We start from the raw sequence: 15,238 nt of genomic DNA, 5'->3' as shown, positions 1-15,238 counted from the left end.
AATATTATTCTGATGCATAAGCAGTGATAATGTTGAGTTTAATCTGATTCCGTTCAGTCGTCCGATTCAGTTGTTACGACTCAGATTATTGCTGAATGAAAATAGAAAGGTTATTTTTCAGATTTTTGATTATCTCAAATTAGTCGCTTTCTTGGGGGTTTCTGACTACCGTCTTCAAAAAGTTCTGATTTTTTAGATTTTTTTCTTGTTCTGATACTCCGTGATTTCAAACATTCTTGTTAACGAAAGAAGGTTACCAATTTGAATTTTTCAACGAAAATTTTATAAATAATGAATTGTTGACTCATTTGTCTCAATACTATGGAATGAATAATAAAAATCAGAATAAGTGCGTGAAAACAATGTTCTCCCACTGCCTTAAGGCAACTTCATTGACACATTTTGAAATTTTGATAACAGTAACTACCAATAAAACTAAGATTTCAAATTTTACAGACTGAATAGTTTACAATTTCCGAATCCAACAATAAATGGTATTGGTTTCAGGTATTTTAGATGGTATCAATTTGATCTCCTACTCTTATGATTAAGGATCCAGAACTGATAAAGCAAATAGCCGTTAAAGATTTCGATCATTTCACTGATCATAGACCTGTTTTTCCAGAAAATATAGAACCACTATGGAGTAAGAATTTATTTGCGTTGAGAGGTAAGAATACTTTTCAAAAAACTAGTTGATTGGAAGATGATATACTGCTCAGGTTGTGACTATAGTTACAACCTGAAATTGAATATAGTGAATACAAAATCGGAAGTAATAATTTCCGATTTTGTATTCGTGTTTTTTAGTTTCTTGAACTATATTTATTATTTTGATTTTATTTTGAACAACCTATCAAGGAGGTTACGTACAACGCCATCTGCCCGCGAATAGATCAAGAATTATCAAGTAGGTTACGTACAGCGCCATCTGCCCACGAATGGACCAAGAAATACTAAATAGGCTACGTATAGAGCCATCTGTCCGCGAATAGATCAAGCAATAATGCCGATAATTTTGTCAATACAGATCCCGAGCTGGAGAGTTACAAACAAACATACATTCAAACAAGCATACATACATACATACATACATACATACATACATACATACATACATACATACATACATACATACATACATACATACATACATACATACATACATACATACATACATACATACATACATACATACATACATACATACATACATACATACATACATACATACATACATACACACACACACACACACACACACACACACACACACACACACACACACACACACACACACACACACACACACACCACACACACACACACACACACACCACACACACACACACACACACACACACACACACACACACACACACACACACACACACACACACACACACACACACACACACACACACACACACACACACACACACACACACACACACACACACACACACACACACACACACACACACACACACACACACACACACACACACACACACACACACACACACACACACACACACACACACACACACACACACACACACACACACACACACACACACACACACACACACACACACACACACACACACACACACACACACACACACACACACACACACACACACACACACACACACACACACACACACACACACACACACACACACACACACACACACACACATACCTGTCGCGCAATAGTAGTGTGGACACCACGCCCTGGTGTGAATTGTGGGGTCATCGAAGTTATTATAAACCGGCGGTAGAGCCTTATTAGGTGAATACTCAGCTATTTCCAGTTCTTCTTTACACACCGAAGCCAGTGACTTTTCATCAAAACAGACATCTGTGGCCATGACCACACCTCAACGGTAACTGCAGGTCAACCCACTGATGTAATTTTGTGGCCACATACACAATTCACACACCTCAAAATTTCAAGGTCATTTTCTCCAAGGACATTATTTCCGGTATCATTATGTGGCCATATACACTTGTTTTATATAGTGTTTATATAAAATTATAGAAAATTTCCCGAAAGCTGGCAATATAGATTTTTTCATTTCGATTATTTTCAAAACAACTGAAAGTATTAAAAACTCTAATGGGAATGATTTTATTTGTCAGTGGATCATTTCTACAAATGATAATCGAGCATTTCAAATTAAAAAAAAAAGATTTTGATATACACACTTCTATAATCGATGCTTGTTTTATTTGACGAACGTTTCGTCGTTCTACCAACATCCCAAAAATGCGTTTTGGACTCTTCGAACTCTTTAATTTTCACCTATCTCTTGTTTATACTACAAAAAGTTTTCCATGGAATTAAACTGCTGAATCTTTACTGAAATTTGCTCTCAACAATGCAGTAGTCGCCATTTATTTCATGCAGTATATTTCGATGTACTAAATTTCGATATATGATTCACTGAAAAATCTTAGTAGAGTGAAAAGATACTGAAAATGAATAAAGAAATAATAATAATATTATTATTCTCGGATATATTTCTTCTCACAGTTCTTTAGTCAATGTTGAATAAATTGAAAATTAAATCCGAAGTTCAACTCGGTGGCAAAAAAAGCCAGTTCATTGTTCTTTTATGAAAGTTGTTATTGTTTTTATTTTGATTATTTTCGAAACAACTGGTACTTTTGGTTTCTCTACAAACACCGAAGTCGGAAACTGCACCGTTCGCTCCATGTCAATCTACTGATGCCACTTAGTGGCCACATACACACTTCACACACCTCAAAATTCCAAGTTTATTATCTCCAAGGTATCAGGTATCATTATGTGACCATACACCGTCATATCCAACTGCGTTAATAAAACAATAATCAACGAATCTTCATTAGTTTCATTTGTACTACAATTCCCAAAGTAAATTTCATAATTCACTTCGAAATCTATCGAAACAAAATCTATAATAACTTAAAATATTGAAAATCACAATATGTAATATGGAGTCAGGTGCTAAAAGTCTCTTCAAATGAGTTAGAAAACGGATTGTAGAAATTCCTTTGGAAAGTGCTCACTCAAAATTAGATCTCACTATTTTGAACATATTTTCTATCATGCTCAATCTTTGAAAATACAAGAAGTTGGATATGCTCTTTGGAAAGTAATCGATCATATATTGTTGCCGATTTATCAACCTTATTCTGACAATGAAACACGTCTTCTTCCACGCTGGTTTAATTTACTTTGAGTTTTTTCTTACACACCAAAGCTTTCGACTTATCATCGGAAATAACTACAATGCATATCAACCTACTGATATCATTTTGTGGCCAAAATAATTATGTGGCCATTCATACACAGTCGTGCCCGAATGCCTTAATAAAAATAATGAACTCCTGGCCACTGAAAGTGGATTGAAATTCCATGAATTGAAATCGTAATTGAGCATGCGCACAAAATGTAGTCATCATAATTGATCTTATTGATATATTTCAATGTATGGAATTCCCAACTTTGATTTCATTAAATAGTTGAAAAACGTAATTCAAAATGTGAAATGTAATGTGCTACCGTCCGTACACGATGTGTAGAAACCCTGGTGACATTACAGATTTGTTTGGCGTGAAATTAAACAATTGAGTAAAACCATTATAGAAATTTCATCATATTTCACTGCCCAAATAATTCACAATTCATAACAAAAAGAAAGACCCACCGGATTTGCAGTTCGACCAGTTCTCATCGAAATAAGGAAAATATTAGCATTTGAAAAAATTTTCTAACAACTGTCATATTTTAAAATAAGTTCGTCAACAACAGTGATCATAATTCAAATGTAAAAACAATTCGAAAAACAATGAAAAGCAAAGCCATCACTATCAACAGTTCGCAATTACTTTCAATATCTCACGGTGCTGTCGAGGCTAACGATCAAGTCTATCGCACCAAAGACCTGCGTTCAATTCTCCAACGAAAACTTTTGTAAGACGTCGTGAAATAAAAATGTGTTGAGCAAAAGATGAGCTGACATAAGTGCGCCACGTGACTGGGCGGTCTGTCTTTTTGAGGGATACTTCTTTCTGGTCGTCTGTCTACCTGAATTATTCATGTCCACAGAAAATTTAAATCTCCCGCCACGATGTTCTGAGATGTAGAAGTGTGCGCTCTCATTAGCTGGCGAGCTGCGTGACTGTTTGAGGACACTACGTGACAATTTGGTACACTCTGATTGGTTCACGGCTGGGTGACAGGACACCACGTGACAATTTGGTGTACTCTGGTTGACAGGCAACCTGGCTGCTGTGATGACGTCACAGTCTGCCTGAAATTAGATAACTTCTACTGTTAAGGCCCCATTAATCCCTTATTTTTCACTTTAGGAACTTTAATTATTGAAATTTGATTTTCTACCAGAAAAAAATGTTACCTACAAATTGAAAAGGCTATGCTCAACTGGTTTTTGTTATTCCTTGCGTGTTAGTTGGTGTAAAAAATCACTCATTTGCTAACACTCATCGTTTTTTCAGTAACAAAGTCAATAATGGTGTTCACTTAATTTAGTTCAACTTGTTTATCCATTTATCTAACTAATAAACCACCTTGTAACAAAGTAAGGCGTACCCTTTGGCATAAATTTAATAAATTTAAGAGTTCTGATATTACCGTTTGGTATTAGTAAGTAGTAATGACGCATTTTTATAATATTGTTTCCTGGCTCAAGGGCGTGCAAAGAATTTTTTTTGAAATTTGTTCTTTGAAAAGTGAGCACGACACGACAAAAATACATGAGAGCATGAAATTGTATTTTCAATTCTTTATTTTGATATTGATAACATAGTTGTATGAAACTGGTGGTGAATATTGATTTTTATCACATATATCAATCAGACAACTTTACCAAGTTTCAACAGAATCGCCAAAATTCCTTTTGCAGGTAATACAAAACTGTTTTTCTATTACTATTCAAGACAAGTGATAAAGCACTATGTTTATTCAAAGTTTTTTATAAGATACGAGAAGGAATTAGCCCACGAAACTAAAGTCATCACTAAACCTATGCCCTGCAATTAGACCAAATTTTAAATGAGTAACTGACGAGTTCGAAGATTCTTTTAGTTCCATATTACTCAAACGTGGTTTTGTACAAATAATTCCTAGTGATTCATATATTTTAAAAACCTTTATTGAAAAAACTTCGTAAGATTTTCACAACCAGTTTAATAAACCCGTAGTACTTGTTCTCCTACAAAATAGCGTCAACAGGCTTCGTTATTGGTTTTTGAGGTAATTCATTTTTGAAAGATATATTATCAATATTGTGAAGCTCACCAATTACCACACTCTTCAACGATTGTCTTACGTGGAAAGCACAATATTTCGACATATTTTATTTTTATTCTGATTACGAAAATCTGTACATATTTCTATACAGTTTTTCATTATCCTGGAATAATACGATTAGATATACTGCCTATATTACATTAACTAAATCATGTCTCAAAAGGCTGATAAATGATAATTTCTACGATCTGTATAGTTTTTTGTTAGAAGCCATCCCAACATTTGGGATGTGGATATACCTATTATGGATGGACGTTGGGATTCATTTAACCTCCAGCTTTTTAGCGGCAAAAATTAATTGTAGGTAGTAAGTCTTCTTTGAATAATTTGTTTGAAAATTTTTGAAAAAACTAGTTGAATGGATCACTAGTTGAAATCTGTAAATTGTGTCATATCATAACATATTTGAATATCTTCTATTTGCATTAGGTAAACATGAACGTTTGATTTCTGAAGATCGTAAGAAAAGCCTCTTGGCCTTAATAAATAATGAACACCTGATGGTCCACACAAGGCACCTTTAAACACAAGTTGCGAGAATTCAATTTTGCTTCACTCCGCTCGATAAATAAATCGAGAGTCCTTGAAAGTAGTTTCCAAGATGCATGTTATTGTAGAGGCAGCACTGGGCGGACGAAAGTGATGGCCACATGAGGTAGATGAAATTTTGATGAGTTAACACAACTTTTGACACATCCCTGAACCATCACTCTGGGGTCAAATAGAGAAGTAGGTACCATTGTGATCAGCAGACCGCGTAGATTCGTTTAAAATAGGTCCGCATTCAGTGGCCTCAAAAAATGTCCGCTCAAAGTAGGTAGGCCACACCATGCGTGTTGCTAGACGGCATGTGGCCACACAACTATTGCGCGACAGGTACACACACACACACACACACACACACACACACACACACACACACACACACACACACACACACACACACACACACATACATACATACAGGTGAAGCTAATATAAAGCGTGTGAAAAATTGTGATGGCAAATGGTTTTATTGAAAATAGAAATATAATAATAATGTAGATAATGTACAGAAAAATCAAAAAATGATTCGCAAGGTTCTAGGTTCTCAGTAATCTAAGGAAGATATTGATCAGATAGAAAATAAAAGAATCGTTGGACGTAGCGTAACCTGAGTGAATATTTATGTAAGTACTACGCCCAATGATTTTATTACTTTTTTATGTTGAATATAAAAAAATGTCTTTAACTTTTTCATGTCAATTGTAGATAAGGTACCTATTCTTTTCCCTTGATTGTCAGTTGATACCATTATTCGTTATTCTAGTCAAAACTGACAATCCTAATGTTACTACAGTATTAACCTCACGTTTCATTCAATGTATCTTTTTCAAAATCGCTAATATTATTGAAGTATTTTTGATGTTTTCAGGAAAAAATGGCGTGTGATGCGACCAATTCTCAGTCCAAGCTTCACCAGCAGCAAAATGAGAATGATGTTCGAACTGATATCGGAATGCTCAGAGAATTTCATCAAACATTTCCATAAAAAGTGCTCGGAATGCACCAAAGGAGAAATGAAGAGTATTTTCACTCGTTTCACCAATGACGTTATAGCAACAACCGCTTTTGGGGTTGAAGTTAATTTACTCGAAGAGCCGAATAACGAATTTTATTTGAAGGGAAAAGAGGGAACCGACCTCAACGGATTTTGGAGAATGTTGAAGATATTTGGATATTTTCTGATACCAAAGGTTTACCATGTAAGGCCTGACTATTTCTTCATTCCTATACTATTTTGTAGGGGATCTATGTCAGTCATTTCTTTCCGGACATAGCTGGGAATACTTCATGATTTGCTTGTCTCCTATGATCTAGTAGTCATTTCTTTCCGGGTATAACTGAGGATACTTCATGATTTGCTTGTCTCCTATGATCTACAGCCTCATATTCGCATTGAACATAACTTGCTACCTCTATCTCTTTGTTGTGTTACTTGCACCCTCATGCATCCCTATTAAGTGCGGGTGTCCTATAAATGAACAATGCCCAGTGATTTGCCCTGTAATTATTCTCAGCAGATCCACGGTTTGTTGAATCAGTTCTTCAGTTATTTTTTTTCGACTCATGGATGTATCCATTCTCTCTCCTGTATTTCCCCATCAGTACTTCAACGTTTCTCTTGTAATAATTTTCTATTTTAATCCCATACCATACAATTTGGTGCCCCACAACTGGCTCAGGAAAAATTATCCGCCTCTGGCACATTCAAGATGTTCAAGATGTGATGACTATATTAGCACCCATTAGTGAGTCAATATATTTTATCAAAGAAGTACTCCAGTTTAGAAAACCTCGACGACCGTAACGTGTGTTTTTTGCTTTCACATGTGTGATTTCATACTGTTTATTTCATATTTCAAAACACGTGTGGTGGTTTTGTAAACTGTTCATACAAAATCTCACCATGAAGTGTTACTTAAATACGTTATGGGTTTGAATCGACCAATTTCATCACATTTCCGTTTATTCTATTTCGCCAGTTTTTTCAGTTTTCACGGCATTTTCATGTCAGTTCTTCAATTCGTTGCAGGATTTTCACATGGATCCGATCGAACCGATCGGTCGATACCAGATCGGTTCGACGTGGGTGCTTTGTTCACTCACTCAAATCGACCGCCGTGTTGGTCGGTGGTTCAAGCCCCAGGCTGAACGATCGATTCTCACCTGCTATCGTCCAACTTGTGTTAGAAATCACACGATAAAAGGTGAGACCTCGTTAGTCTTCAGCTCGCACAAGTTTCGATTTCCGAAAGGTTGTCGTTTGTAGGGCTGCGACATCTGGTTAACGGAAAAACATATTTTAAACATATGTTTTTTTAACAGATCGAGTTGATAGCAGTACTATGAGTTTTTGACATCAAACTATATTCCACCTTCTGTGCCATGGTTGGTTTTCGAACTGTCGGTATACCATGAATTTCTGTCAAGCATGTTTTTGGAATTAATAGAAGTTTATTTAACCACATTACATTTTACATGTTTGTAGCAAGTCATGACAAATTTGTTACATATGCTTACCCACAGCAAAAGTAATTTCAGATCGGATGAGTATAAAATATAATTTTAGATAACAAGTAGAGCAACATAAAGATTAACATTAAAAACATGAAAGAACAACATGATATAGCATATTTACGGTAGTCAGATGAGTATGTTGCTTGTATGTTGAGACAGGAGCGATTTTTAAAATACCCCAGGTACAGAGACAGAGTAAAAGCAGCCCTCCAATAGTAGTTGTTTAATGGATTGTTTGAATTTATTCATACTAAGATCTTTCAGCTTGACTGGTAAACAGTTATATAAGTTGTAATCCAAAGAATTTTTTTTGTAATTTAACTAGGCGATATCGATTTGTACAGATCTATTCAGCGTTTCTCGTACGGTACTGATGAATATTAGAACGTTTAGGTGAGGTACCCGCAATTCTGTGGATTTCTAGTGAAACATGAAAAATAAATAACGTTGGTACAGGCATGATACCTAGTTTTTTGAAAATTGGCTGGCACGGTTCCCGAAAACCTACATCTGCCAATATTCGAATGGCTCGCTTTTGTAACCTAAAGATATTGAGAGAACCAGGTGAGTTTCTCCAAAGAATAATCCCATAACCAATGTGAGAATGAAAAAGCGAATAATAAGTAATTTTTAATATATCGAAACTGGTAATATTTTGAAGTTGTCGTAGAACATAAATAGTGCTGGATAACTTGCTCCTAAGCTGATTTGTATGTTGATGCCAAGATAAAGTATTGTCAAGTGTTATGCCAAGCAATTTCACGCTATCATTTGAGGGGCCTACAGTGGAGAATTGAACACGTTGTGTCTTATTGGTATTTAATTTAAAATTATTTGTTAGAAACCAAGTATTAGCTTTATTTTCAATGTCTTCCGATATTTCTGTTAGTTTGTTGATACTATTTCCACTGTAGATTAGGGTGGTATCATCAGCATAAAGAATTGTTTTATTTGGCGCCATAAAATTGCAGAACCAGTGTTCCTCCTTGTGGATGATTTTAGCTTGAGCCCACTTGATTTTATGTTGATGAGTCTAAACATGCTCTGCTATTTCGGATTTGCTGGTTTCTCCTCGCTGTGTGTGTTTCCTGTACTCGGCAATGCGAATTTTCAATGGCCTCTTAGTTTCACCGATGTATGATTCTCCGCACTCGCAGGGTATCCGCTAAATGCAATTCTTGGAATCGCACTCCGCGTTTGGTGGTCTAGTTTTCGTGAGACTACTACGGATAGTGTTTCCAGATCCGAAGCAGGTTTTTATGTTATACATAAACCCAGTTCTTCTCATCATTTCCGAAAATCCTATGTTGTAAGGAAGTACAAGTTCTGGTTGTGACGGCTTCTCTTCCTTGTGAGGCTCTTGCTGTCTTTTAGCCAAAGTCTTTTTCACCATCACTTTGGAGTAATCATTTCATTGAATGTCCTTTTTATGATGCCTATTTCCTTCTCGAGACCTTCCTTCCTATTACAGAGTCCGAAAGCACTCTCTACTAGAGTCTTGATCAATCCTCTCTTAGTCTATTGGTGGTGGTTGAATTCCTGGTCCAGATTCCTGGTGTGAGTGGGTTTTCAGTATACAGATGTTTCCCATCTAGTATCGGTCCTCTTCACCAATTCGCCAAAAAATGGCAATTCGTTGTGGACTTCCTTCTTCAATGTGGAAGTGATGGAAGGTCTTACGTTGTTGATGTTCTTCAAAAAGGTGTTCTATTTATTCATTCCCATGGTTTCATATCATGAAGGTGTCGTCAACGTATCTCAACCAGATTCGGGGCTTCTTGTGGGCTTCTTCAATAGCCAGAGTTTCAAACAACACCATATATATGTTGGCTATAACTGGTGAAAGTGGCGATCCTATTGGCAGTCTCCCATCTTGTGTGAAAATTCGTCCTTTACTTGAAAATAGCAGTTTCGTACACATCATCCTAGTAATTCTATGATTACTCGTATCAGTAATTTGCTCGCACAAGTTCCTCAACTCCTGAGAGTTGTCGTTCGTATGGGGGCGGCAGCTGATTAACGAAAAAACAGATTTAAACAGATCAGTAAGTTCGTTCTATCTTTCAGGTTCCCGCATTCGGATAGCATTCACTGTATGATTTGAAGTGCTTCTTTTTAATTTTATCGAGTCTTTCAGGAATTTCAAATCATTTTATACCATATTAGACAATGGAAGTTTGAACTAATGGAATATACCATGAAACATTGTTAACCACCTTCAAACAAAATCAATTACTTTCAGTTCATGTGAAGTTCTATCTCTAAGGTTGAACAAAATATATATTCGGGTAACAGGGAAATCACTTTCGCATATTCAAAAAACACTCAATTGTGAGATTTTCACTAAACAGTTTTACAAAAACGAAACACGTGTTTCGCCATACAATGGCTTCTTCGGGCATGTCTTCACTAACAAATTTCTACATATATTGTTATATAGAATTTAGTCAGTGAAGACACGCCTGGAGAAGTCATTGTATGGTGAAACACGTGTGGCGTTTCTGTGAAACTGTTTAGTGAAAATCTCAAAATACAGTTATAGATTTTTATATACAAGTATCGGTCAACTCCATCATATACTTTCGCATATACATGCTTTGAAAATATCAGTCAAAAAGGGTATGATAAATGGACAACAAAGTATAATGATCTGGCTGCTTCAATTATCATAAGCGGAGGCTTGTGTTTTATGTTTTTTTTTTACTCGTAGTAGTTTGTATTCAGTGGTTTCTTCCGAGCTGACCTGTTCCAAATCGTTGATCTTACTTTTATTATAGAAATCCAGAGCATCGATATTGGAAGAACGAATGTCTCTTGGTTGGCTGAGTTGTAAATTGTTATATTCTTCAGGAAGATTCATCTAAATTCAATATGCCCTTTATCTGCTGATGATATGAAACTCGGTTTTGTAATATCCCCAAAGCAGCCGCAGTTTTTTTTATCTGATCGAAGCCTTGTATCTCAACAATTTCAGATTATCTTTCGTCAAGGGCTGGTCTCTTCTTTTCCTTGTGTTGAAAATTATTGTTTTCGTAAGACCACTTCTTCAAGGACAAATCAAGAGCTATACTGGAAAATCCTTAAGGCGCTCTCAGAGCGGTGCCTGTGCAAAAGTAGCGATATAGCTGGAGATTCAATCCATTCGGAAAAACGTTCTCAGGAAGTTAATTTCACATAAACGCAGTTCTTCAGATCAAAGGGTTCTTGAACCCTTTGATTTGAACTCGCGTCTCCAATCGAGCGGATGGCTCTTTTCTGGATGGAATCCAGAACATGGAGTGAGATGGAATGAGAACAATACTCCAAAGAAAGTTGGATATGAGTATTATAAAGCATCAAAAGTTGCTGAGGTGTGTACAGTTTTCTGGTTCGGAACAGAGTTTCAAACTTTTGGGAAGCAGCCTTTGCAATTCCAGCGACATGATTGTGCCAAGACATATTGGTGTCCATTTTAACTCCCAACAAACTTATTAATGCAAAAAACGGAATTGTCTGACGTGACATTAATGTATTCGGTTCGAAGATATTTATATTCTTGGAGAAAACCGATGTCTGGGTTTTTGCGGAATTGAATTGAAACTAGTTACTTTCACCCCAAGTCGAAATCACTTCTAGATCCTCATTGAGATATGCAACCTTCTGCTGCCGGTGAAGATATGTGCCTCCGTAGCCGATGTCCTGGAATTCCAATGGAATGACGATACAAGTGTGCTGTCGTCAGCAAAGCAATATATTGGATTTTCAGTTTTTCTCCAATAAGTCGCTGATATATAATAAAAAAGGGGTTGGAGACAATATGAATCCCTGGGAAACACCAGCGTTGATGGTGGAAGTATTCGAGAGATATCCTTCGACGGCCACTTGCAGGGAACGTTCTTTCAGGAAGCTGAAGAGCCATACACAAAAATGATCCAACAAGCCATAGCATCAAAGTTTGGCCAGCAAACCCTCATGCTACACCAGGTCAAAGGCCTCAGAAATATTGAGCGCGACAGCTCTTAGCTCTTGATTATCCATCTTTCTCGATTGCATTATTCCAAATATGGGTGATATACGTCATGTCACATATGTGACATGAAAATTCACTACTTTCGAAATGAATACATTCAATTATTTAACCTTTCCGAATCGTCTTTTTCTTTTGAATATTTAACATTGGGCCCACATATGGTACAGTCATTAGCGAACAATCACGGTAGGTAATAATTTGAAGTCATCACGATCAATCACAAATAAACAATGAACTGAGGAAAGCCTAATAAATCCCATATCAATCACAGGAGTACACGACGTTGGTAACCTATTGTTATTGGAAGAGAAATATCCTTTAAATCAATCAAGAATTAGGTACCAAGTGCATCAAATTTAATTGATTCCTGGACATTTGCAAAAAATAGAAACGATAACATAAACTCAAGAATCTGAATTTGGAAAATTCTGAATATCTTATCTTATCCATATATGTGAATGAAACGCATATCGTAATAATAATGCTGTTTTTTATATTTCATTAGTTCGGACTTCCAATGTCTTATATTATATAAAATGATTTGAAATCTCTGAAAGAATTAATAAAAAAAAAAGAATTAAAAATATATAGCTGAAAATAACAATTATATCAACCAAAGCAAAATGAAATTGAATAATAGTAAAATAAAATAAAACAATTGAACAAAAAAAAAAACAAGTTACTTCACGACGATTCAATAGTTAGTATCCACAATCGTCTTCGGATGATGACTGTACTTATTCCTCCGAGAGATAACTGATTATAGGTCATTGAAGTACTTTCACTTATCTCCGCTTCCCTTTTTCTGCTTCTCCGGTTAAGTGGGAGATGACCGTTTGGCGGGAGTTTGCCATTTTTCGCTTGATTATAGGTTTCCATATATTGCGTATCTCTAGGCTAGCTTGGCTGAATATATTGTTGGACAACATGTATGCGGCTTCTTTGAATTTTCTCGTGAACCAATTTTCCTCCTTGTGTATGATCTCAGCTTGGGACTACTTGATGTTATTTTGGTGGGTTCAAACATGCTCTGCTATTCCTGATTTGCTGGTTTTCCCACGCTGTGTATGTTTCTTGTGCTCGGCAATGCAAACATTCAATAGCTTCTTAGTTTCACAGATAGGTATAGGATTTTCCGCACTCACAGGGTATCCGGTGAATGCAATTCTTGGAATCACAGTCCACGTTTGGTGGCTTGGTTTCCGTGAGGCTGCTACAGATTGTGTTCCTATGTTGTACTTGGAACCAATTCTTCTTATCCTTTCCGGTAATCCTCTGATGTAGGGAAGTGCAAGCACTGGTTGTGACGGCTCCTCTTCCTTGCGGGGTTCCTGCTCTCTTTCAGCCAAAGTCTGTTCCATCATCGCTTTGGAGTAGCCATTTCGTTGAAGATCATTTTTGATGATGTCTAGTTCCATCTCGAGACCTTCCTTCGTATTACAAAGCCCGAAAGTACGGTCTGATAGAGTCTTGATGATTTCTTTTTCAGTCGATTGGGTTGGGTTCATGATTCAGATACTGTCCCGTGTGAGTTGGTTTTCGGTATACAGAAGTTTTCCTTTCAGTGTCGGTCCTCTTCAATTCACCAATACATCTATGAATGGCAATTCGTTGTGGACTTTTTTCTCGATTGTGAAAGTAATGGAAGGTTTTACTCTGTTGATGTGTTTCAGGAAAGCGTCTAGTTCAGTATTCCCATGGTTCCATATCATGAAGGTGTCGTCAACGTATCTCAACTAGACACGAGGTTTCTTGTTGGCTTCTTCAATGGCCAGAGTTCCACCACTCCATAGATATATGTTGGCTATGACTGGTGGAAGTGGCGATCCCTTTGGCAGTCCCTCATCTTGTATAAAGAATTCGTCCTTCAGTTGAAAATAACAGTTTCGTACAAATCATCCTAGTAATTCCCTGATTACTTCTATAGGTGGTAAATTCGTTGCATCTTCTAGGTCCCCGTTTTCGGATAGCTTCCTCTGTATGATATGGAGTGCTTCTTTGACCGAAACATTGGTATAAGGCTTTCCACGTCGAAACTGTTTAGTTGGTCTTGCTGAGTGAATTCAATTGCACCTAGTAGTTGTCAAAATATCTTGAATTCTTTACAAAAGACGATGTTTTCCTTATAATGTATGTATCATGGGGAGTGAAAATCTAGACAAGTTTTGAGTAGCCGAATCTCTGGAACTGATGATCGATGTGAGAGGAACGTACTCCTCCGTGTACGATCTTCGTGTATTGTGCCTTCTTAAGAACCTCTTCGATCTTCTGTTCCTAGAGAACATTACTCGAATGACCCATAAATGGTCATCTCTCGGTGTCCAGTCTTCACCCGAAGACGATTGTGAATACTAACAATCGAAACGTCGCGTCGTGAAGTAACTTGACTTGGAATCTCTTAACTTTTCATATCTATTTTTTGTTCAGTCGTACTTTTTTTATCTGTATTTTATTTCACTATTATTTTACTACAGATTTCTTTTGCTTGATATAATTGTTATTCTTATCATTTTTAATTCTTCTTCTTATCAGTTCTTTCAGGGATTTCAAATCATTGTATATAATATCAGATAATGGAACTAATAAAATTCATCATGAAACATTGAAACACCTCCAAACAAATATATTATCATCTGTTTAGGAATAGGTCAGCTTTGTCATTTATCAAATCACTTGAGTGACAACCATTTCTGTTTTCAGAAACATTGAGGAAATGGCCACCTTCAGTGATAACTGATAGAATGTGTACAGCACCTTATACTATAAACCCAGCAAATCCAGGAGAGGATCCCGTGCATTTGGAAAAAAACTCCTACATATCTTTTCCAATCTTTGCTATACAC

The 15,238-nt window shown here is 36.5% G+C and overlaps 1 protein-coding gene across 1 annotated transcript in view; it reads left to right on the top strand.

Annotated features, from left to right (window-relative positions):
- The window catches only part of LOC111506250 (cytochrome P450 9e2-like), a 28,348-nt gene extending 13,110 nt beyond the window's left edge, over positions 1 to 15,238 (top strand). The window contains exons 4-6 of the mRNA XM_074186551.1: positions 508 to 670; positions 6,740 to 7,071; positions 15,096 to 15,238. Coding sequence (XP_074042652.1) covers positions 544 to 670; positions 6,740 to 7,071; positions 15,096 to 15,104 — 468 coding nt within the window. The 5' untranslated portion in view covers positions 508 to 543 and the 3' untranslated portion in view covers positions 15,105 to 15,238. The remainder of the gene's footprint in view (positions 1 to 507; positions 671 to 6,739; positions 7,072 to 15,095) is intronic.

This window comes from Leptinotarsa decemlineata, unplaced genomic scaffold (assembly GCF_025532065.1).
Source record: "Leptinotarsa decemlineata unplaced genomic scaffold, Ldec_3_MD MMD2_P_RNA_scaffold_2, whole genome shotgun sequence".
In the NCBI taxonomy this organism is placed as follows: domain Eukaryota; kingdom Metazoa; phylum Arthropoda; class Insecta; order Coleoptera; family Chrysomelidae; genus Leptinotarsa; species Leptinotarsa decemlineata.
The sequence above is the reverse complement of the archived record's forward strand: the minus strand, read 5'-3'. Positions and strand labels throughout refer to the sequence as shown.